This window comes from Mauremys mutica, chromosome 7 (genome assembly GCF_020497125.1).
Source record: "Mauremys mutica isolate MM-2020 ecotype Southern chromosome 7, ASM2049712v1, whole genome shotgun sequence".
Taxonomy (NCBI): domain Eukaryota; kingdom Metazoa; phylum Chordata; order Testudines; family Geoemydidae; genus Mauremys; species Mauremys mutica.
The window spans coordinates 33,379,036-33,401,453 of record NC_059078.1 but is presented as its reverse complement, the minus strand read 5'-3'; the positions used below and the strand labels follow the sequence as shown (position 1 = coordinate 33,401,453).

General features: G+C 62.0%; 2 protein-coding genes across 5 annotated transcripts; both read left to right on the top strand.

The window, feature by feature from the left end:
* The first annotated feature begins 681 nt into the window (after positions 1 to 681).
* INTS5 (integrator complex subunit 5) lies at positions 682 to 5,913 on the top strand. The gene is made up of 2 exons (XM_045023149.1): positions 682 to 849; positions 1,978 to 5,913. Exons 1-2 carry the CDS (start codon positions 767 to 769, stop codon positions 4,775 to 4,777), a joined length of 2,883 nt encoding a protein of 960 aa, XP_044879084.1. The 5' UTR covers positions 682 to 766; the 3' UTR covers positions 4,778 to 5,913.
* A 986-nt stretch (positions 5,914 to 6,899) lies between these two features.
* On the top strand, positions 6,900 to 22,346 carry GANAB (glucosidase II alpha subunit). 4 transcript variants are annotated; one of them, XM_045025346.1, is made up of 25 exons: positions 6,900 to 6,985; positions 8,960 to 9,061; positions 9,402 to 9,510; positions 10,742 to 10,869; positions 11,087 to 11,266; positions 11,842 to 11,907; positions 13,151 to 13,250; positions 13,543 to 13,636; positions 14,058 to 14,154; positions 14,349 to 14,529; positions 14,762 to 14,915; positions 15,464 to 15,699; positions 16,394 to 16,520; positions 16,676 to 16,755; positions 16,926 to 16,991; positions 17,467 to 17,563; positions 18,318 to 18,419; positions 18,752 to 18,995; positions 19,386 to 19,450; positions 19,541 to 19,617; positions 19,717 to 19,791; positions 20,003 to 20,116; positions 20,193 to 20,305; positions 20,603 to 20,703; positions 20,862 to 22,346. In XM_045025346.1, exons 1-25 carry the CDS (start codon positions 6,972 to 6,974, stop codon positions 20,969 to 20,971), a joined length of 2,832 nt encoding a protein of 943 aa, XP_044881281.1. In that variant the 5' UTR covers positions 6,900 to 6,971; the 3' UTR covers positions 20,972 to 22,346. The 4 variants fall into 4 exon arrangements, with proteins under 4 accessions (XP_044881281.1, XP_044881278.1, XP_044881280.1 ...); XM_045025343.1 differs by having other exon boundaries at positions 6,901 to 6,985; positions 16,926 to 17,069; positions 20,862 to 22,345; XM_045025344.1 differs by lacking the exon at positions 6,900 to 6,985 and adding an exon at positions 7,965 to 8,428 and having other exon boundaries at positions 16,926 to 17,069; positions 20,862 to 22,345.
* The last annotated feature ends 72 nt before the right edge of the window (positions 22,347 to 22,418 follow it).

Genomic DNA, 22,418 nt, shown 5'->3' with positions numbered 1-22,418 from the left:
TACAAAAATTAGGATCCAAAAGATGGCAAACAATACAACACATCCATGGATGCAGATATCTCTGGATCTAAAGCGGATATTTGCAGGGCTCTAGGGATAGGCATGTGCTTTATTGTCCCAATTGGGAGGGCAGGTCCCTTGGCAATGTCCTGAGGGGACTTGGGGTGGGAGGAACCTACACTGGCTGTCCCAGCGCTGGAGGGAGGTAGTGCTATCTTGGGGATCCAGGCTGTCCCTCTGTTCTAGCCTTGCTGCCAGACCTAGCACGTGTTTGGCACAAACCGTTCTGTGCTGGGGGATGGGGGAGACACCCAAAAGTGAAACCCTTTCACATGGGAACCCAACATGGCCTCGATGTCTCTAGCCTAAATTTCTGCTCAGTCTCCAGCCCAGACCCTGAACTCACCACCAACCTCACAGTCTCTCTTCCCACAATTCAGAACATAGCAAATCTCCAGTGCAGGACCCACTATCCAAGCCCCCAAGTCCCCCCAGCTGATCATCTCCCCATGGCCTGGCCCCCAGCTCAGCACCCAGCCTGTCAGCCAGATTCCCAAATCCATTCCCTAGTGAGACACCCCATCTAGCCCATTTCCACCAACCTCGCACCCTCCCTGGCCTGAGCATCATCTCCCCCAACGTACCGGGGCAGGAACCTTCATATCGGGCACCGGGTGCGGGAGGGTCCGTTTCGCTGTGACACCTTCCCCCAGTGCGCAGCCGCGGAGCGAGCCTGGGTGCTGGCGCCGGGACCCCCTGGCCCGGGATGTCAGCGCTGTGCGACCCCCCGGGGGCGTCGCCGCCAGGGCCGCCCCAGAACCCGGCCCACGGGGCCCACCCGCCGCTCAGGTACCGGGAACCCCCGAGGTCTTGAGCCCCACAGCCCCTCCCCCCGGGCAGGGACCTCGCCCTGCGAACCCCAGGAACAGGGATGCCCCATGGCGAAACTTCCAGCGCCACAACCCCTCCCACAGGGACCTCACGCTAGGACTCTGGCAAAGCCCGTCACAGGGAACTCTCGTCTGGGGTCTTGAGCCCACACCCCTCCCTGACCAGATCCTACCTCCCAGGAGCAGGGACCCTTTCCCTCCAGCTGCCCAGCAGGAAATCCCCACTGCCTCCTTCACCTGGAGCCCCATAATCCCTACCTCTACCCTGGGAATTTGATCCCCAGCTAGAGCCCCCAGGGCCCCTCTGCTGCTTGGCAGGGACCTCCCAAGCAGGAAATTCCCCTTTCTCCAGGTTTTGGAGGCCCACAACTCATCTGACCAGGCCACCCAACTGCCCCAGCTAGTACCTCCGTACCACGTAGGGACTGATCACAGTCCCTTCCTGAAATCCCCTTCTTCTCTAAGCCCCATGATAGCTTTATAGGTCTGCTCTCTCCTGAGTCATCAGGTGCTGCTTGATGATGGGGGAGCAAGATTTAAAGCCCAGCCCCAGTGGGTTGTAGGATACCATCCATGTTATAATGGACTCCCTAATGCATGAGAAAAGGAACTGCAGGCTGTCGACCCCTTCATAGGATGAATGACTGGTGGCCACTCCAGAATCCTTGGGCCTGCTCTCCCTCTCTGTGCCCCCCCCCCCGTGCAGTGGGCCCCCCCAAACCTCCAGGTGCTAAAACCATGTGGGAGTGAATTTTGAGGTCCCACATCTTGTGCTCCAGAGCTCAGAATCCTTCTGGGATGTCAGGCTGCTATCTAGATATGTATATATTCTCCATCTCTGCAATATTTGGGTGCCCCACGCTCACTCATCTCTATGGCACCCTTTTCATCCCCACTGTAGCCAGGAACAGAACCCAGGTTTCCTGGTTCTGAGTCAAGGTGCCTACCCACTAGATACTCCCGTCCCCCCGGCCCTGGTGATGAGGATGATGGTGAGGAGACTTGGGATCCAGGCCTCAAGGGAGGTTGCACCATACATCCCTGCTTGCAGCCTGATGCTATCTGTGCTTCCCCCTCTTGTTCACAGTTCCCAGGAGCTGGCCCAGGAGATCAAAGCCTTCCTGAGCGGTGTGGACCCTGTGCATGGTAACAAATTGACCATCAAGGAACATGCCCGCTGTGCCATCCTGTTGCTGCGCAGCCTGCCCCCTGCACGCAGTGCCGTGCTGGACCATCTGCGCAATGTCTTTGATGAGTATGTCTGCACCTACCTGTTGGAGCTGGAGAGCAGTGAGGCGGGGCTGGGTGCCAGGCGGACTCAGGGGCCCAACCTGGATGACGTTGTGCAGGAGATCCAGAATGTGCTGTCTGAGTTTGTCCGCATGAACCCCAAGGCCTGGGCACCTGTGGTCTCAGCCTGGTCCATAGACCTGATGGGGCAGCTGAGCAGCAAGTACGCAGGGCGGCATGGTGTGCCCCACGCCTCCAGCCTCAATGAGCTGCTGCAGCTGTGGATGTCATGTAAGGCCACTCGGACGCTGATGGACATCTACACCCAGTGCCTGTCCTCCATGATCAGTACCTGCCCTGATGCCTGTGTGGATGCCCTGCTGGACACCTCAGTGCAGCATTCTCCGCACTTCGACTGGGTGGTGGCTCACATTGGCTCCTCTTTCCCCAACACCATCATCAGCCGTGTCCTCTCCTGCGGCCTCAAAGACTTCTGCGTCCACGGGGCAGCCCCTGTTGACCTGCTCTTCCCCACTGCTGCTGACAAGCGAGTGCCCAAGATTGCCTCGGTAGTGGGCATCCTGGGCCACCTGGCCTCACGCCACTCAGACAGCATCAAGCAGGAGCTGCTGCGGATGTTCCACGAGAGCCTGGGCCCTGTGCGTGACCAGCAGCAGAAAGCTACAGTGCCCTTCCTGCTGCAGCTGGCCGTCATGTCGCCCATGCTGCTGGGGACCATCTCCTCTGAACTGGTGGACTCCCTCAAGCCGAGCGTGCTGAGCCAGCTGCACCAGCACTTCACTGCACTGCCCCGCGAGGATCTGGAGAACATGGTGAGCATAGTAGTGCATCTCATCTGCCAGACGTCAGCAGGGGCCTACCGTATCCTGCAGTTCCTGGTCAACACGGCCATGCCAGCCTCGGTCATCACCACGCCAGGGCTGGCTGTCCATGACAGCGTGCGTGAGGCCTGTGACCGCATCATCCAGCTGTTGCTGCTCAACCTGCAGAAGCTGGTGTACAACCGGGGCTCGGCAAGCCTGGGGGACGCCCCGCCCCGGGCTGTGCCCTTCCTGGATGAGCTGAAGGGCCACGTGCGGGAGCTGTGTGTGGAGACGCTGCGGCTAGAGCGCAAGCGCTTCCTGTGGCAGCACCAGCTGCTGGGGCTCCTCTCAGTCTACTGCACCCCCAGCTGCGCCACAGATGCCCTTTTCTACCTGCTCACGCTGGCCCGGAGCCAGGAGGAACTGGGCCTGGCCACGCAGCTCTACGCTGTGCTGAGCTCCTGCATGAGCGACCTGCTGCCAGCCACTGTCAAGAAGTGCGTGTGCCAGATCCACACAGGGGGGCTGTCGGAGCAGCACATGGTGCAGCTGTTCCACAACCTGGCCCTGATTGTGCAGTGGGAGGGAGAGGGCCCTGCCTCCATGAGTGCCCAGCTAGGGACTGTCCTCTCTCTGCATCTCTACGACCTCGGGCAGCTGCTGCTGCATCGCAATCCTGAAGTGGCTGAGGCTGCCTCCCTGCTGCTTTCCGTCTGTCCCTTGCCCCGGGCCATCCGGCCGGCTCACTTGCTTGTCATCATCCGTTCAGCTGTGCACCAATTCTTCCTAGTGCTGCACCGCCAGTGCCCCACGGGCATCAGCTACAGCACCCGGCTGCTCTCTCGTCTTAGTGGGGCCTCTCCAGCTGCCATGAAGGCCATCCTGCAGCAGCTGGTGGAGGGAGCCCTGCACCCAGGGAATGCTGAGCTCTTCGGAGGCCTGGCCAAACCGCCTGCTGGGGATGACGCCAGCCTGGAAGGCACCAGGATCTCCCTGTTGGACATCAACCGGCGCTTCACGACTGCTGTCAACTTCTCTGGCAGTGTGTGGTCAGTATTCCATGCCGGGGTGATTGGGCATGGGCTGAAGCCACCCCAGCCCGCCCGGCAGCAGGAGCCTGAGGAGATTGTGCACAATGTCCAGAACTTTCTGAGCCTGCTGTTGCGCTGCTGCCGGGGCGGGCGCTACGGTGCGCCTGAACCCCTGGCCCACACAGCGGCTGTCAACCCCGAGGCAGCCAAGGCAGTGGCTGTGGTGCTGGTGGAGAGCATCTGCCCCGACGTCACCAACAGCGAGCTGGGCTGGCCGCCCGAGGAGCACACCCGCAGCACGGTGGAGCGCGACATCCAGATCTGCCGGCGTTTCCGTGACAACCCGCTGCTCTTCCAGCTGCTGCGGCTGGTGGCAGCTGGCCCCCCAGCCCTGTGCTACTGCTCCGTGCTGTTGCGTGGCCTGCTAGCCACCCTCATGGCCCACTGGGAGGCCTCACGTCACGGTGACACCACCAGCTCACCGTGGCACCTGCATGCCTCCTGCGCCCTGGTGGCCTGCATGGCCGAGGGCTCCCTGCTGCCGCCAGTGCTTGGCAACATGCATGAGATCTTCCATCAGCTGGCGCCCTTCGAGGTGCATCTGCTGCTGCTGAGCGTCTGGGACTACATGCGGGACAACAGCCCCCTGCCCCAGAAGTTCACCTTCCAGGCCGATAAGGGGCTTTTCTTCCGCGACTTCTCCCGTGACTGTGATGTTGGGAAGTATCTCTGCGTGCTGCACAGTGTGCTGCACAAGAATATCGACCGCCTGGGGCTGCTGTCAGGGCGCTTCCAGACCTAGCGCTGCCCCCCATATTAGGACAGTCCTGGACTTCTCCCACCTCCCAGGGCACAGCCACCCCTGCCATCTCAGGACGGTCCCAGACTTAGCTCCTGCCCCACTCCTAAGACACTGCAGTGGCTGCTTGAGTGGGGGGGATGGGACATTTGACTCTTTAATTGGTGTAAAAAAAACCCCAACTGTAAAATTCTCCTAGGGTTCAGTGAGGGGGTCACAGCACCTCCCACACAGTCCCTGGAGCTGCAGGCGGGAGCTGGTGCAGCTGGCATTGGGGAAACTCCACCCCCTTGTCAGTTTCTCTCAGGGACTGGGAGCTTTAGTTTCTGGTTCCAAGGGGCTTGATGGCCCAGGTTTGGGCTGCCCTGGAGTAGTGAAGGGCCCTGGGCCACCCACAGTGAAGCACTGAGCATGCTCAGCAGGTCCCAAGGCCCCATCAGCTCACTGCAAGTGCTCTCAGGCTGCTGGGCTCTTGTCTCCCCACCCCCTGTGGGGGGTGGATTACAGCAGGGCCACAAAGTCATGTCTTTGCCCTGGGACTCAGCTAGAGAAACTGGCGGGGGGTTGGAAGTGGGGGATGCAGATGTGTTCAGTATTTCTGCTCCAGCCCACCTTCTCCCCACACTCCCTGGTGCTGCTGAGCCAGGCCTGAGTGGATTCTGTTCCTGCTCTGTTTTTAGAGCTGCTATGGACAAGGGGATCTCAACAGAGGGTAGACACTCAGGTCAAAACCAGCCTCCACCTCCATCTACCACTATTGGATGGGGTCTGCTGTGGATAGCAGGGGCTGTGTGCTGGGGCAGCATGGCTCAATCATCCTCCGGGCCACCATCTCTCTATTGTCATGGCCGGCAACCACATCCTGCTTTGGGATCAATGGAACAGGAATTGTCTGAAGACTCCAGCTATTCAGGGGGACAAAGGGGTGCCACATCCCACACAGCTCAATCTGCTGTCGCCTTTGCCAATTCCTTCTCCTTTTCAAAATAAAGACTGAGAAGGGACTGTTGCCCCTGCAGTTGGTGTTGGGGGGCGGGAGGGTAAGGCCCCAGGACCTGCAGCTTGGGAGTTGAGGAAGTTATAGCAGAGGAGTGGAGGCATGTTGAGGGCCTCTGTGTTTGAGAGAGGTGTGCACATGGACTGGGTGTGAGTGGGTTGGGGTTGTGACTGGATTCAGGGGCGGCTCTAGATATTTCGCCGCCCCAAGCACGGCGGCATGCTGCGGGGGGCGCTCTGCCGCTTGCCGGTCCTGCGGCTCCGGTGGACCTCCCGCAGGCGTGCCTGCGGAGGGTCCGCTGGTCCAGCGGCTTCAGTGGAGCTGCGGGACCAGCGGACCCTCGGCAGGCATGCCACCGAAGGCACCCTGCCTGCTGCCCTCCTGGCGACCGGCAGAGCGCCCCCCGCGGCATGCTGCCCCAAGCACTGTGTGCTGGGGCCTGGAGCCACCCCTGAGCAGATGTGATAGGGTGGGGGGCAGGATGCCTGGGTTCCATTCCCAGCTCTGGCTCGCACTGGCTGTGTGATCAGAGGGGTGAGGGGGGTAGGCATGTGGCAAGGTACGTGGGGGACTGTGTGTGTGTGTGGCACCAGAAGCCCCCTCCTCCCCCTACGACTGAGCTACATCTGTTTCCTGCCTCCAAGCTGAGCCCCTGCATGTCTGGGTCATGGCTAGGGTGACCAGATGTCCCGATTTTTGGGTCTTTTTCTTATATAGGCTCCTATTATGCCCCACCCCCGTCCCGATTTTTCACACTTGCTGTCTGGTCACGGGGAAGCTGTAACTTCTGCCCCAGCTGCCTGTTCGGGCCCCCTCAGCATTGCCGGCGCTGGAGGCTCTGTCTGCGTGAGGGGGACCCTGCGGAAGCGTCAGCGCCAAGCGCTGCCCGAGCTCGGGAGCCTGGGCCGGGGCTGCGCGGCCCCCGGCGCTCAGGCAGGGAGCAGGGCCGGGCTCCCCCGGGCGCGGGCAGCAGCCGCTGAGCGTCACCTTGGGCCGGGACCTCCCGGCACAAAACGGGGCACGAGCGGCCGGGGCCGACGCTCATTAATATTCATGACCGGGGCGGGGCCTCTCCGAATAATTCAGCAACGAGGCTGGCGGGCGCGCTGGGAGGCGGGGGAGGGGCTCAGGCCGCGCCGGCCCAATGGGGAACCGAGCCGTGCTGGCGGGGGCGGTGTGCGGGGTCAGGCTCGATCCAAGATGGCGTCGGAGAGGTGAGAGTGGGGGCCGGCGGGGGAACCGGTACCCAGAACCCCCCGGGGCAGGAACCCGCCCCCCCCAGGGCCCCAAATCCCAAACGAGTCTGGCCCTGGGCCCCCCCGGAGACCATCCCTGACCCAGGCCCCCCAATACCAGCCCCTCCCCCATCCTCCGCCTGGCCCAGGGCCCCCCACCAGATACCAGCCTCTGCCCCAACGCCCTCTGTTCCGTCCCCACCCTAGAGCCCCCCAATACCAGCCCCTCCCCCATCCCCGGTCCAGGGCCCCCCACCAGATACCAGCCTCTGCCCCAGCGCCCTCTGTTCCGTCCCCACCCTAGAGCCCCCCAATACCAGCCCCTCCCCAAGCAGCCTCCTCTCGGTTCCTGTCCCAGAGCTGCCCCCGTGGCCAACTAGCCTCTACTTGGCCACCCCAGAGACCCCCAAACCCAAATACCAGCCCCTTCCCACACATGCTCAGCGCTCTGTGCTAAGCCCCCAGAAACGCTCCCTCAGATATTAGCTCTTCCCCCTTCCCACCAAACACCCTCCATTGGCCCTGGCTCGCCTGCCCTGAGCCCCTTTTAATACCAGCTCCCAGGTCCCCCACAATACTAGCACCTCCAACCAAAGCTCAGGCTGCCCCCTAGACACCAACTCTGGTCCGTCCACTGGGGTCCACCAGAACCTGCTAACTGCATCCGGGGCAGCTGGTTCAGAGCCCTGGGCTGGCAGTGCCCTGGGCCTGTCCGCTACCTTCTGCTCCCTTGTCTCCTGGGGGGGTGAGGGCTTTCAAGGTCCTGAAAATCCCCCCCCCAAGCCAATTCTGCCTTTTGCACCCACTGCTGCCCTAAAATCCCCTGTCCCAGCGGATGCTAGGGGCCAGCTCTGGCAGGGAGGGACTGTCGGGGGAGCAGCCCTGGGAGTGGAGGTCTGGGGGCATTGTCTCCCTCCCCAGGATAATGGGAGGCATTAGCCCTGGTGGCAGGGGGCTCGATATTAGGGCTCCAGGGGTGTAGTGGGGCCAGGTAGGAAGGAACGGGTAGGCTTGTGTGGCCAGAGCCCTTCCCTGATCCCTACCTGTGCCAGTGCCCCTCAGTCCTGTCCTGCAGCCCCTGCTGTCCCAGCACTGGGCTCCCCATGCACAGTTCTGCTGGGGCCCTTTAGTCCAGACCCGCAGCGCTGTGAAACCCAGGTGCTGGTGGCAGAGGCTGAGCCTAGCCTGGCCAGCGCTGGGATTTGCCATGGTGCAGGGAGGAAGAGTTCATGCTCTAACAGGGTGGCTGGCTGGCACCGAGTAGCAAGCCCCGTTCACATGGTGCTGCATGGCCCTGCGGCCTGTGTTGCAAGCGCTTCCTGCAGGAAGCTGCTCTTTGCTCCATACCAGCGTGAAGGGACCCTGTCCTTCGCCTCCTCCCCGTGCTGCATCAGAAGCTGCCCCTGCGAGGGTGACTGCCAGGTAGAACCTCTCCCAGTGCTTCTTGCCTGCATGTCAGAGGGGCCCGTGGGGCAGAGGGACCCAATAGCAGGTCCTTTAATGAGTCCTATGGCTTATCTGACTCACTTGGGGCTTCTGCCCTGGGAAGGAGGGAAATGGGCTTCTCCCAAGAGTCTGGCAGGATGAGGGGGTCTGCCAGCTATATTTGCCCTGTCCTGAGTACCAAGTGCCGGAGGTGAGTGCCCCTAGGGCAAGACCTGTGCTGAACTGCCCCCTGAGACCCATGTTTGCCCATGTAAGGGGGGGGCAGTGCTGTCTCTCCTCTCCTGGCACTGGGGTTAACTCTGATGCAGATGCATTAATTCCCCCCAAGTCCCATCCCCCTCCACACACACACACTGGCATTAACCCTAGCAAGGGGCCAATGCTGTCCCTGACTCAGGGCAGGTGGTGGGTACCCTGAAACCAGTGCTGCCCCCTCTGGGAAACCCATGTGCAGGGCTGGGCTGGGCATTCCCCAGAGCTCGCCTCCTGACCCTGGCTCTCTTCCAGGCTGGGGATGGCAGCTCTCACCTGGATGGCCCTTTGCCTCGCTGCTACCTTTGCTGTGGACAGGAGCAACTTCAAGACATGTGAGCAGAGCTCCTTCTGCAAGTGAGTAGCATGGCAGGGGCGTGGGGCTGAACAAAGCAAAGGGGGGGACAGCGAGGGCAGGCAGCTGGAGATGGGCTGGGAGGATCATGGCCCCCAGGTGGGACCAGGAGCTGCTGCTCTCTCTGGCCACTCCCCCTTGCACTGGCAGCGGGTTTCCATGGGGGGTGGGCTGTTGTGCAGCTCCTAGCCTGGATTCCCCCCCAGCTCTCCCCAGGGGAGGGAGCAGAGATACAAACAAGCTGCGCTGCTGTTGGGATCTGGAGAGCAGGGAGCCAGGCTGAGCGCCTCCCCTGGAGGCTGCACCTGGCGCTGGCTGCTCTAACCCTCCCCCTGTCCCCAGGCGCCAGAGGAGTGTGACGCCCGGGAGCTCCCCTTACAGGGCACTGCTGGAGTCTCTCCAGCTCAGCCAGGACTCCATGAAACTGCAGCTTGTCAACGAAGTGAACAAGGTGAGGGGGGCCCAGATCGGGGTGGGGCCTTGAGAGGCCTGTGGCTAAGGTAGGGCCCAGCCCTGAGATGCGGGTCCTGAGTGTGATGAGAGCAGAGGCTGGGTGGGAGTCAGGATTTCTTGGCAGTGGTGGCATCGCACTGGAAGCTGTTCAGCAGCAGTAGCAATATTGTAGTCGAGCCGTAAGGGGGCCTGGTCCCTGAGCCTCCATGCTGCTGGGGGACACGCTCGCTCACGATGAGCAGCATGTTGCGGGCGTGGTCCTGCTGGACTTGGCAAAGCTCCAGAGTGAGTGGCAGCATCTAGTGCAGCCAGCAGAGGTACATGACCCTCACCCTCCGGGGCAGGGGCTCGACAGCTCCTTCTCTGGCCAGGTCACATGAGCCGCTGCTTCTGGGCAGCTCAGCTCTGGGGCCAGGGGGTGGGGGTGGGGGTCTGTCTGCCCTGGAGTGAGCAGGACGCAATGTGGGTGAGTCCTGGGGGGATGGCATTAGAGCTGGAGACTAAAGGCTGCAGAGGCCACGGCTGGTTACTGAGCAGGGACTGGGGTGGCCGTATGAGCTGCGGTGGAGAGGTTGGCAGAACCTTGTTGGAAAGGACTCAAGCAGGGTAACCCTAGAGCAGCCAGGACACGCAGCCAGACCTCTCTGGAGTCCCCGGTATTCAGTTCCCTCCGATCCGCACGGGTTTGGCACCCCCCACCATAAATGTGTGTGTGTCTGGGTATGTTGTTTTTAATCTGGACACGTCCCTTCGGATAACCTGCCAGTCCTCAGCCAGGCCTGGGTTAGCCATGGATCACGCACTAGACGTTCAGAATACAACTAAAATGTGAATTCGTTTAATAATTCTTGTGTAAGAAAATCAGTATTTTATTGGCATTACAGCACCTTCAGATTTAGGACTAACTACTGCTCCTGGGTTCTGTCTCCAGTTCTGGGAGAGAAGTGGAGCCTAATGAGGCAAGGGGACTGGGAACTAGGACTCCTGGGTTCTATTCCCAGTGCTGGAGGGGAGTGGGAGCCAGTGGGTTGAAGCAGGAGGGCTGGGAGCCAGGACATCTGGTTCTGTTTCCAACAGTGCCCCTCCCCGCTCTGCACAGCAGGGTGATGCATGGCTCCCCAGCTCTTCAAAGCGATTCCCAGTGTTCCCTCTGGCCAGGGAGACTGGCGTGTGCCCTGGGGGAGGGGAGGCCTTGGGACTGGTGTGAGGCTGACACTGATTCTCGCCAGGTCCCACTCCTGCTGGAGCTTTACGGGCTGCAGGGGAACATGACGCGCATCAAGATCAATGAGCTGAGCCCGTTGCGCCCACGCTACGAGGTGCCCGATGTGCTGGTGCGCGACCCACCCACCACCTGGTAAGAGGCCTTGCAGGGAGAGGGACCCCCTTTGCCATGCTTGGGGGAGTTGTGGGGCTAACAGCGGGGGACCCTTGGGCCTGCTCTTCCAGCTGTGCTCCCTGGGTAAGCAGGTGAGGGGGGATGGGCAGGGGGTCCCCCATGGCTCTGGCCCTGCAGGCTAGCTGTGTCCCCCGTCCATATCTCTGCCTTCCATCCCCTCTCTGCTGCCCCCCAGGCTGGCGGTGACGGGCCGGGACGAGAACAGTGTGGAGCTCTCGCTGGGCGACTCTGGACACAAGCTGATCCTGACAGGGAAGCCGTTCCGCATGGACCTGCTGCAGGGGCGGGAGCTGGTGCTGAGCGTCAACCCCCGCGGGCTGCTGCACTTCGAGCACCTGCGGCACCGGAAGGACTCGTGAGTACCAGGGGGAGGGGAGCTCTGGGCCTGTCCAGCCTGTAGCCCTGGCAGCTGTGAGTCCCTCCCTGCAGGTGGGGTTGTGTCCCTGAGAGCCAGCAGGGCTCTGATCCCTGAGGGGTGACCAGCTTCCGTTCAGCTTAGTGTGCTCAGTCCAAGCCTCTCCTGGCAGGGGGCATATAGGGGGCTGGGCAGGAGCTGGCTTCAGGGAGAGCTCCCAGCTACTCCAGCCCTGGCCTCTCCCAGCAGGGGGGCCCTGTAGTGAGGCAGGGTCCATGTTCAAGCTGTTGGTTAACAGCCCAAACCCCTCGATTTCTTCTCTCTGGAGACCATGGTTGGGGGCTGGTTCCCAGGGCTGGTCGCTGGGGGGCTGGAGGGGGCAGGGGCTGGGACCCAGCCCCTTGCTGTGACTCTGTTAGGAGGCACAGCTGGGAGGGGGAGCAGTCCCTGCTGCATCTATTGTGCTCCTGGGGGCGCAGGGCCTGGTGAAGGGGGGCGGGGATCTCTGTGTCTGGAATTCCATGCACTGACTCTCGCTGTTTCTGTTTTGTTGGTTGTGCCTCCCCCGGCCCCAGTTTCTCGGATAAAGTTAGTAGCTCGGTCGGTAGCTTGTGGGATAAGATCAAGAGCCTTTTCTATAGGTAAATCCACAGCTTCTGCTACTGTCTCTGACCCCCCACAACCCGCCCGTAGCCGGGGGCTGTAATATTACAGCTGGGGAGCCCTGGGGCCAATCCCTTCCCCCTCCCCCCGTGTCCAGATTTGGGGAGCCCTGGGGCTCACCCTTCCCCCTCCTCTAGTCCCAGGGGGATGGTTCACCCCCTGCCTCAGTGCCTTGGGGGGTGGGGGCGGGGTTGCTCCCTCCGAGCACTCCCCAGACCCTCAGTGACTTAATCCCTGCCCCGGTGGCAGGCTGTGCCAGGCAAGCAAGACACACACAGGGAGGGAGCCGGCAGGTGCATGGGAGCCCCTAGTTGCTCAAGGCTGGGGCCTGCCGGGGCAGCCACCTGCCGGAGCTAGGGGAGGGTGACATGGAGGCTCTGTGGACTTGGACAGGTAGAATTTGTTTGTGAATTGTTTCCTCCTGGGGGGCAGGTTGGGGAGGGGCTTTGTCCCCCTGGGGGCCAGGCGGGGGGGGCCAGGGAGGGGCTGTCTCTCCTGGAGAAGGAAGGAATGGGGATCAGGTGGGGAGAGGGGCTGTGCCCTGCCCCAGAGGCCATGCAGGGGGAGTGGCTTTATTCAGGGGTGGGAGGATGGTTGCAGGGACAGGTGAGCCCAGCTCTGCCCCCCTCAGACTGAATCCAATCTTCCAATGAATGCTATCAGGGAAGGGGCTGCCCTGGGGCTGGGAGACACCTGGCCCTGTCCCCTCCCTCACAGTGGTATTGTAGCCCCAATCTGAGACTCTCTGAACCCCCTTTACACCAGTCTCCGCCCCTCTCTCTCTCTGTAGCCGCCCCAGCCTTATACCTCCATAGGACCCTGCCGGTGGCTGGGATGCTTGCTCTCCCTTTGGGTGATGAGACCTGCCCCCGAGTGTGTTAGCATGGGGGACCCAGCCCCCTGGACTGTGGAGTGTCAGGGGTGGGGGCAGCACCCTCCCTGGCATAGGGGGAAGGCTCTGCCCAGAGGGAAAGAGTCAGGTCGGGGGGCTCCCTGCAGAGTTTGGGTACATCTGGGCTGGGCTGTCCCTCTTGCCTGCCGTCCCCGCTAACCTGGTGCCAGCCTGTGCGTGAGTGATTCCTGCTTCTAGAGACTAATGGTGCCTGCCTGCCCTGGAGATGCTGTTGTGCCCAGCTTGGGGCGTCATCCCTGGCGCTGCCGTGCCCTGGTGGTGCCCAGGGCAGGTGCTGAGCCAGCTCTTCTTCCCTCTGCCTCTTTCAGGGAGGAGCCAAAGGAGTCAGCCCCGGAGGGCGGGGCAGCCGGGGAGGAGACCGAGCCAGCTGTGCCTGGAGAGCAGGAGTCCAGTGAGAAGAGCACAAAGGTGTGTGAGAGAGAAGGGGACTCGTGTGGAGCAGGGGGTGGGGGCCCTGTGCAGAGACTCGGGGGGCAGTGGTGGGGAGGACTTGTATGGTGGCACAAGTAGAGCCTCTGTGGGAAGGGGGTAGCTGAGCAGTAACTGGGTGCAAAGGCACATAGAGGTCTTGACTACTATGCCTCATGCATGTGGAGGCTGGCCTGCTCCCCCAGAAGGGTGCCCCGTGGGTGTGACTGGGAGCTTGGGGGCACCCATAGTCATCCCTGCAGCTCCCCTGTCTAACTTCCATCCCTCTCAGTCAGAGGAGGTGTCAGACGGGCCGGACCGGGCTGAAGAAGAACTGGGTTCCTGGGAAGAGACGTTCAAGACCCACACGGACAGCAAGCCCAATGGTGAGAGCCATCCTGACCCTACCATGTGCGGCTAGGCGGGCCCATTGCTCTGATCTGGAGTCGGGGGGGGGTACTGGGCTAGGCGGGCCCATTGCTCTGATCTGGAGTCGGGGGGTGGGGGGAGTTTACTGAGCTAGACAGGCCCGTTGCTCTGACCCAGAGCTGGGAGATACTGGGCTAGACAGGCCCATTGGTTGGAGGAGACCAGTGCCTCTGCCTACCTTGCCCCCTAGAGCCTTTTGCTGTGGTGGCACTGGCAGTGGGAGTGACACTGGGCCCCAGCCTGCACAGCCAGCATGGGGGCACGGTGCTGGGGCAAGGAGGCCCCTTTCTGGGCAGAGCCTGGCAGTGCCGTGCTGCCCAGGACCCTCAGGTCCTGGATAACGAGAGTTGCAGCGTTATCACAACCCCCTCATTCCAGGGCCGACCTCGGTGGGGCTGGATTTCTCACTGCCTGGCTTTGAGCACGTCTATGGGATCCCGGAGCACGCCGACAACCTGCGCCTGCGCACCACTGAGTGAGGAGGGGGCCCATTGGTGCTGCGGGGGGGTTCTGTGCTTGTCTGGGCCCATGGGCGATGCAGGGGTGCTCCTCCTGTTGGGGGCTGGGGGGAGGGGAGGCTGAGGGACTGTTGGGGGACGGGGTGCTGCTCCTGTCAGGGCTGGGGATGGGAGGGGCAGGGCAGGGCAGTGACCTGACGTGTCCCCGCAGGGGGGGTGACCCATACCGCCTCTACAACCTGGATGTATTCCAATATGAGCTGTACAACCCCATGGCACTGTACGGCTCCGTGCCGCTCCTGCTGGCCCACAACACCCAGCGCACCCTGGGCATCTTCTGGCTCAATGCTGCTGAGACCTGGGTCGACATCAGCTCCAACACAGCTGGCAAGGTATGGGGGCACGGGCTCCTGCTGGGCTGGCAGGGCGGGGTTCAGAAATCGTCTCCTGGGGGATAGTGTGTGTGGGGTGTGTCAGCTCTGTGGGGGGTAGTTCCAAGCGGGAGGAAGGAAGCTGGCTCCTGTCGGGTACTGTGTGTGGGGATGGGGGCTGGCTCTGGTTGGAGGGGGACAGTGGGGGAGCAGGTACACCCCTCCCCCCAATTGCTGACGGCTCCCCCTGCAGACACTGTTTGGGAAGATGCTGGATTACATGCAGGGGGGCGGCGAGACCCCCCAGACTGACGTGCGCTGGATGTCGGAGAGCGGCATCATCGATGTCTTTCTGCTGCTGGGGCCTGCACCCACCGATGTCTTCAGGCAGTACACAGCCCTGACTGGTACAGGCCAGGGATGGGGAGTTACCCAGCCCTGACGGGTACGGGTGGTGGGGGAGGGGGATACAAGGCCCTGGTGGTACAGGTCAGTGGGCGGGGGTACGTGGCCCTGGTGGGAGGCCTGGGCAGGGGGAGGGTTACGAGCCCTGACGGGTACAGGTGGTGGGGGAGGGGGATACAAGGCCCTGGGGGGGACAGGTCAGTGGGCGGGGGGAGGGGTACGAGCCCTGATGGGTACAGGTGGTGGGGGAGGGGGATACAAGGCCCTGGGGGGGGACAGGTCAGTGGGCAGGGGTATGTGGCCCTGGTTGGTATAGGCCAGGGGAAGGGTTATGCGGCCCTGACGGGTACAGGAGGAGGGGAGAGTTTACGCAGCCCTGATGGGTACAGAGAAGTGGGGATGAGGTTACAGGGCCCTCACGGGTCCGGGGGCTGCGTCAGGCCAGGCTGCGGGGTCGCTGCACAGCCCTCTCAGGGGAGCCGGGTGCAAGGGAAAGGTGGCTCCACGGGGTGGCTGGGGCGCCCCATGTATTGGTTCCTATTTCCCCCAGGCACACAGGCCCTGCCCCCGCTCTTTGCCATGGCCTATCACCAGAGCCGCTGGAACTACAACGACGAGGAGGATGTGGCTGCCGTGGACGACGGCTTCGACACACACGACATCCCCTGCGATGTCATCTGGCTGGATATCGAGCACACCGACGGCAAGCGCTACTTCACCTGGGACCCCAGCAAGTTCCCCCAGCCCCGCAACATGCTGGGGCGCCTGGCTGCCAAGAGTCGCAAAGTGAGAACCCCACCGGTGCCCCCCCCCCCCGACCTGACTTCTCTGGCACCCACCCACTGATTCCCCCCTCACACACCCGACTTCTCCGGCGCCTGCTCCCTAACGCGCACCCCCTGACCCGACCCAACTTCTCTGGCGGCCACCCACCAATGCCCCCCACCCCCATCCCAAATTCTCCGGCACCTGCCCAACAATGTCCCCCTGACCCTACCCTGCTGGCGCCTGCCCACCAATGCCCACCCACACCCCGACCCAACTTCTCCAGCACCCACCCACCAACATCCCCCTGACCCTACCCTGCTGGCGCCTACCCACCAATGCCACCCCTCCCCCGACCCGACTTCTCTGGCGCCTGCCCACCAACGCGCTCCCCTGACCCAACTTCTCTGGCGCCCACCCACCAACGCCCCCCTCCCTGACCCTGCCAGCGCCCACTTGCACTCCCTGGTGCTGCTTCACTGGGGACCTCAGTCGGTTCCTCCAGCCCTGCAGCATCCTGGGCCAAGAGATAGAAGGGGAGATGTCCCCACCACCTCATGCCACTGGGGTGGCTGCCAGCAGGAGGCCCTGTGTGAGGTACCTGCAGGGGTACATGGCCATGAGCCCAGCCTGAATGGCAAGGAATGCCCTGCCCCGCCTGACCCCCCTCGGACTGTGGGGGTGCCCGGTTCAAGTCTCTTGCCCCTCCCCCCAGATGGTGTCCATTGTGGACCCACACATCAAGGTGGACAGCGGATACCGGGTCCACAACGAGATCCGCTCCCGTGGCTTCTATGTCAAGACCAAAGACGGCAGCGACTATGAAGGCTGGTGCTGGCCAGGTGAGCTGGGGATGCTGTTGGGATGGGGGACAGGGCTGTGGCCCGGGACAGGGTGGGAGTGGGGCTGGCCAGGAGGGGGTGCCTGGCAGAGTGCTAGGCATGGAGCCCCTATGGTGTCACTAATCCTCCCATTTCCTCCCCCCACCCCTCCGCAGGCTCGTCTGGCTACCCCGACTTCACCAACCCTGAGATGCGTGCCTGGTGGGCCAGCATGTTCTCCTATGACCAGTACGAGGTAGGGTGGAAGTGGGACCATGGATGGGGAGTGGAGCCATGGGGTGAGCTGTCTCCACACTCAGGTTGGGAGTCCAGCATTGGCCTGTCTCTTGACTCAGCAGCTTTTCCCAGGTGGGGCAGGAGGACTGGGGTGCTGCCTATCTCTCATTGCCCACCCCCGTCCCCCAGGGCTCCATGGAGAACTTGTACATTTGGAACGACATGAATGAACCATCCGTGTTCAACGGCCCCGAGGTGACCATGTACAAAGACGCCCTGCACCAGGGCGGCTGGGAGCACCGCGACCTGCACAACCTCTACGGCTTCTACGTGGTGAGGGGGCAGGGAGCACTTGGGGGGAACTGCCACCTGCACAACCTTCTATGTGGTGAGGGGCCAGAGACCCCGGGGGGACACTGCCACCTGCACAACTTTCTACATGGTGTGGGGAGGCACCAGGAGTGTTGGGAGCTCAAGAGCCTGCAAACCTTTGTGGGGGGGAGGGTTGACCCATGGCTCAGGGGGATGGGAAAGTCACCCCCATGGTGAGATCCCAATGAAGTGGGGTTCCCAGTGCGAGAAGAGTGTCACTCACCTGGGGTTGGGGATTGCAACCCCATGGTAGGCTCCCAGGGGGCTGGGGTTTCCCTAAGGAGGGGGAGGTCCCAGTTGGTGAAAGGTGTTGGGAGACTCTGCCCGTCACCCTCACAGAGTCTTTTTCCTCTGGCAGCAAATGGCGACAGCGCAGGGACTGGAGCAGCGCTCGGGGGGCCTGGAGCGCCCCTTCGTGCTGAGCCGTGCCTTCTTTGCCGGCTCCCAGCGCTACGGTGAGTAGGTGGGGGGCGGTCTGCTCCCCAGTGCCCTTGAGGGGGCGGGTAGTGGAGAGGCTCTGATGGTTTTCAGGGGACCCAGGACTGAGACCGTGAGCTAGGATAACGGGGACAAAAGGGTCCCACACAAACCAGAAGCAGCACCCACTTTCTCGAGACATGTCGCAGGCTGATCTGGCGAAAACCCTTTCGCTCACCCTGAATATCCTTTGCAGCCTTTCAACCAAGGCTGGTTGTGCTCATTTTCATGGATGTGATTGCACTGCTCAATTGCTTCCTACATGCAGGAGAAAGGGGGAGGGGGGTTGCCACCTTTTACCCCCCCCCCCCCAATTTCCTTGTCTGTCCCCAGGGTCGCCCCATGGCAGTGTGCCACCGCCCTGTTGATTTCACATCCCTCCTTCCTCTTGACTTCATATGCAATCGGGGCTTCTGTGGCATTGGTTTGCAATGCTCTTTACATGCCACCCAAGAGCCAGATGAATGCCCACCTGGTATGGTGGAAAGCTGTTGGGCAGCTCTGCCTGGGTACTGCCTGGCAGACGGCGTGGTCAGTACCGCCCGTCGTATCTCCATACGTTTCACACCAATAGCAATGACCAGTCTGAGCCTGGCTTTCATTTAAGACCTGGCATGAGTGTTTTTGGTGCACCAGACTGCACAATCCAGGGTCAAGGGAGTCTTGTAACCCCCTTGAGCACGGGGGACTGCTCTGTCCTCACCCCTTTCTCTGGCGCCCACCCCCTCACAGGTGCGGTGTGGACGGGAGACAATGCGGCCGAGTGGGACCACATGAAGATCTCCATACCCATGTGCCTGAGCCTGGCCCTGACGGGCATCTCCTTCTGCGGTGGTGAGTGTGGCATGGGGCAGGGCTGGCCTTGGCTGCTCTCCTTCCAGGCTGTGGCTGAGGGCTAGGGGTTGGCAGGACAGGGAGGTGGGGGGCAGTTGGGGGGCAGACTGGACACTCCTACCTTGGCACTGTCTCTCAGTGGGTTGGGGGCCTGAGGGGCTTAGGGTCAGGTTTTCACCTCTGGTGCTGGGCGGAGCAGGGGGGTGTTGGGGCTGTGGAGAGAGAGCCCGGTCTGACCCCATCTTTTAGGGGGCAGGAGGAAGATTGGTGGGGGACATTGGGGCCTGGGGCCAGACCAGGTACTGAACTTGGCCCTGTCTGTCCTGCTGCAGCTGATGTGGGTGGCTTTTTCAAGAGCCCGGATGCGGAGCTGCTGGTGCGCTGGTACCAGGTTGGCGCCTACCAGCCCTTCTACCGAGCCCATGCCCACCTGGACACTGTGCGGCGTGAGCCCTGGCTGTTTGGGGAGGAGAACAAGGCCCTGATCCGCGCTGCCATCCGCCAGCGCTATGCCCTGCTGCCCTACTGGTACACGACCTTCTACCACAGCTACCGCTCTGGCCAGCCTGTCATGAGGTGAGCAGAGGTTGGAGGATAGAGATCTTGGGGCACAGGCATCACTGGATAGTGCGGGGCCTCTTGGGCTGGGTAGTTGGGGGGGTTCTAGGGTCAGGGGCATGGCTGGGGATGGAGTTGGGGAAGCTTTTGGAGTGGGAGCACCGCTGGAGACTGAGTGGGTGGGGCACTGCTGGGGAGCTCTTGGTAGGGCACTACTGGAGAAGGCACCATTGGGGACAGTGTGGGACCTCTTGGGGTGAGGGCATGGCTGGGGATGGAGTTGGGGGGAGGCATTGCTGTGTAATGGGGGTGGCTCGGGGCAGGGGCACTACTTGTAACAGTGCAGGAGCTTGGGGGGCTCATGGGCGTCAGGGTCTGGTCCCCCCCTCATGCCCTGCTCTGTTCCAGGCCGCTCTGGGTGGAGTACCCTGATGACATCACCACCTTCAGCATTGATGACCAGTTCCTGATTGGTGAGTGCCCAGCCCATGGGGATCCCTGGCTGGGGGCAGGTGCTGCCCTCCCCCCATGTCCTAGCTGACCTTGCTGTGTCCTCCCCCCAGGTAATGCATTGCTGGTCCACCCAGTGACGGAGCAGGGAGCCCAGGGCGTGCAGGTCTACCTGCCTGGCAAAGGACAGGTGAGGAGGGAGGTGGCTCGTGGTGGAAGGGCAGCGGGATGCTGAGAGCTATGGGGCACTTGCTGTTGGCATCCCCTGTAACTTCTCCTCTCTTGGCAGGTTTGGTATGATGTCCATTCGCACCAGAAGCACCATGCCCCCCAGACGCTCTATGTGCCTGTCATCCTGAGCAGTGTGAGTCATGGGGGGGCCTCCTCACTGGGAATGGGACATGGGGCCTTCACTTCTAGGGTTGCTCTGGCTCTGATTCAGCTCCAGGATAGGGGGGTTGGCTGGCTCTGTGTGGGGGCAATGGGACACGGGGCTTTTCCCCTCCAGGGGCATGGCTTCGATCCAGCCGAGGAGCAGCTCTGGCTAGGGCTACTGACCACTTCTCTCCCTGCAGATCCCTGTGTACCAGCGGGGCGGGAGCATTGTGCCACGGAAGGAGCGGGTACGCCGCTCATCGGACTGCATGTACCGCGACCCCTATACACTCTACGTGGCGCTCAGCCCCCAGGTGAGTGATGCAGGGCCCCAGGGTGGGGGTTTCCTACTTACCCTGCCACTATTTACCAGCTTCTGTCTCCACACAGGGTACAGCAGAAGGAGATCTCTTCATTGACGATGGGCACACGTACAACTTCGAGAGCAAGGCCCAGTACCTGCACCGCCACTTCAGCTTTGCCAGCAACACTCTGACAGCCAGGTACCCACATGGTGCTGGCTTGTTATTGGCACCGCGCCTCTCTCCCCCCCCCCCTTCCCCAGCGCTGGGCTGCCACCCCACCCTGACCCACCTTGATGCTGGTACCCACGCTGCACCAGCACAATGCTGACACCCCTCTTCTCAAATGGCACCAGCCCACAATTCCTCCCAGACTGCCAGGTAACCTCCCTTCCCCCCACATACAGTGCTGGCCTAGCAGTGCTGCCTGCCCTGGACAGCCTGGCTCTGCTCCTTATCTGGCAGCCTCTGACCCCCAGGCTCTGTCCACTTTTCTAGATCGTCGGATTCCAAAGGCATCTTCGAAAGCCCAGCCTGGATTGAGCGGGTGGTGATCCTGGGAGCAGGGAAGCCAGCTGCCGTCTTCCTCAGACAGCCTGGTGAGTGGGGGCACAGGGCCAGGGGGCCTCTGGACTTCCTGGTCCAGTCATGGGGGATGGCAGTAAATGTCCTGTGGGGGTTGGGTCCAAGTTGTGGGGTTGGGGAGAGTACTCCAGGGAACTCTCCTTTCTAATGGCTGCCCTCCCCGCTCCTGCAGGCATGGCCGAGACGCGCCTGGATTTCCACCACGAGCCAGAGACCTCTGTCCTGACTCTCCGCAAACCTGGCGTCAACATCGGAGCCGATTGGAGCATCTCCCTGCGATAATACGTGTGGCGGGGGGTGGAGGGGGGGGCTTGGAGTGAAGGATGATGCTCCCCCACCCTCCCCCCAGGCTTCACAGGCAGGGATGGGGCCTTGAGCCAGCAGTACCCCACCCCTCTCCCTGTATCTCAGGGCTGGTCTCCTCTGTGAAGGGCAGACGGGGTGTTCTGACACCACCCCCAGCCCTCCACAGTGTAGGGGTGGCAGGGAGGTGGGAGTGCCCAGCCCCTACCACCCTTATCTTTCTCTGAGCTGCTTCATAGACTAATTTCCAGCAATATTTGCTCCTGGTTGTGAATGACAAATCCTTGGGCTGGGAGCCAGGTTGCTGTGTTACGGTCCCACACCTCTTGCTGATCAGAGGCCCCTCCCAGGAGGGGTGGGGGTGGGAGCAGCTGCCCAGTCACCCAAGTTCTCCAGAAACATTTAGGTGCCCCTGGCACAGCAGTGGGACCAAACACTTTGGCTGGCCTGATCCTTTGACACCCTCCTTCCTGCCCTAGAGGGACTCACTACTCCTCTCTCTCACACTTCTGGCTGCCCTTCCTCTGGGTGGGAGGGGTGGTCCCCTATCTAACTCAGCCTGTCCCCCAAGCAATGCTGCTGGGACCAGAAGCAAATTTTGGAATGTGCAGGTGCAGGGAGCCTCCCTGTATCCCACCACTGGTGAGGGAGGGCACCCCCACCTTCCTGCAGCCCTTGTCCCCATCCCATGGTGGGGGTGTGCAAGTGGTGCACTGCCCCCACTGCTGGGAAGGGGAGGGTTCTGCTGTGTCAAGTATGGTGACAGCAGCTCACTGTTGCTTGTATTTATAGTGGTGAGGGAGCTGATGGATCATGTGGAGGGGGGGGATCAGAATCCAGACCGTGGGCAAGGGGAGGGTGGGTGGATGGATGGGGGGAACTAGCTGCGTCTTGGCTCATATTGGCACCTACTGGCCTCTCAAGCTGCTAGGACTGGGCCTAAAGGCAGCCTCGTCCCCTCTCCTGGCAGAAGGGGGGCAATGGCGGGAGTATTCGTCTCTACGCCCTCCCTTGGCTCTTGCAAGGTTGCTACTCCTGCCGCTGTCCAGGTGTCTGGGGGGTAGCGTTCCTCACACAGAGGGGCAGAGCTGGCACTGGCATGTATTTTTGTTCCCAAACTGCCTCCCCCCCCCCCCCAGATGGATGGACAGACAGCCATGGGTGGGCTGGCCCGGCAGGGGGCTAAGTATCATCGACTTCATGTTTTGATAAAAGATGAACAATAAAAAGAAAAAAAAGTGATGTTCTGGGCTTCTCTGCTGGGGCTGCGGGGAGGGGGTGGCTCAGGAACTGCAATTGTCCCCACGCTGGTTAGCCCTGGGCCTGATGGCTCTGCCCACCCACCCCCAGTGCCTCAGGGCCCCTTCCTTCCCCCTATCACCCCAGCTGGTGCCTGTCTCTCCCGCCCGCTGTCATTCTGGCTCTG

Coding starts and splice junctions, on each gene's coding strand:
- GANAB (XM_045025344.1), top strand. CDS start 8,295: ATGGCCCTGCGGCCTGTGTTGCAAGCGCTTCCTGCAGGAAGCTGCTCT. Junction 8,429..8,959: donor CCTGCGAGGGTGACTGCCAG/GTAGAACCTCTC, acceptor GCTCTCTTCCAG/GCTGGGGATGGCAGCTCTCA. Junction 18,420..18,751: donor GGGCATCTCCTTCTGCGGTG/GTGAGTGTGGCA, acceptor GTCCTGCTGCAG/CTGATGTGGGTGGCTTTTTC.
- INTS5 (XM_045023149.1), top strand. CDS start 767: ATGTCAGCGCTGTGCGACCCCCCGGGGGCGTCGCCGCCAGGGCCGCCC. Junction 850..1,977: donor GGGGCCCACCCGCCGCTCAG/GTACCGGGAACC, acceptor TCTTGTTCACAG/TTCCCAGGAGCTGGCCCAGG.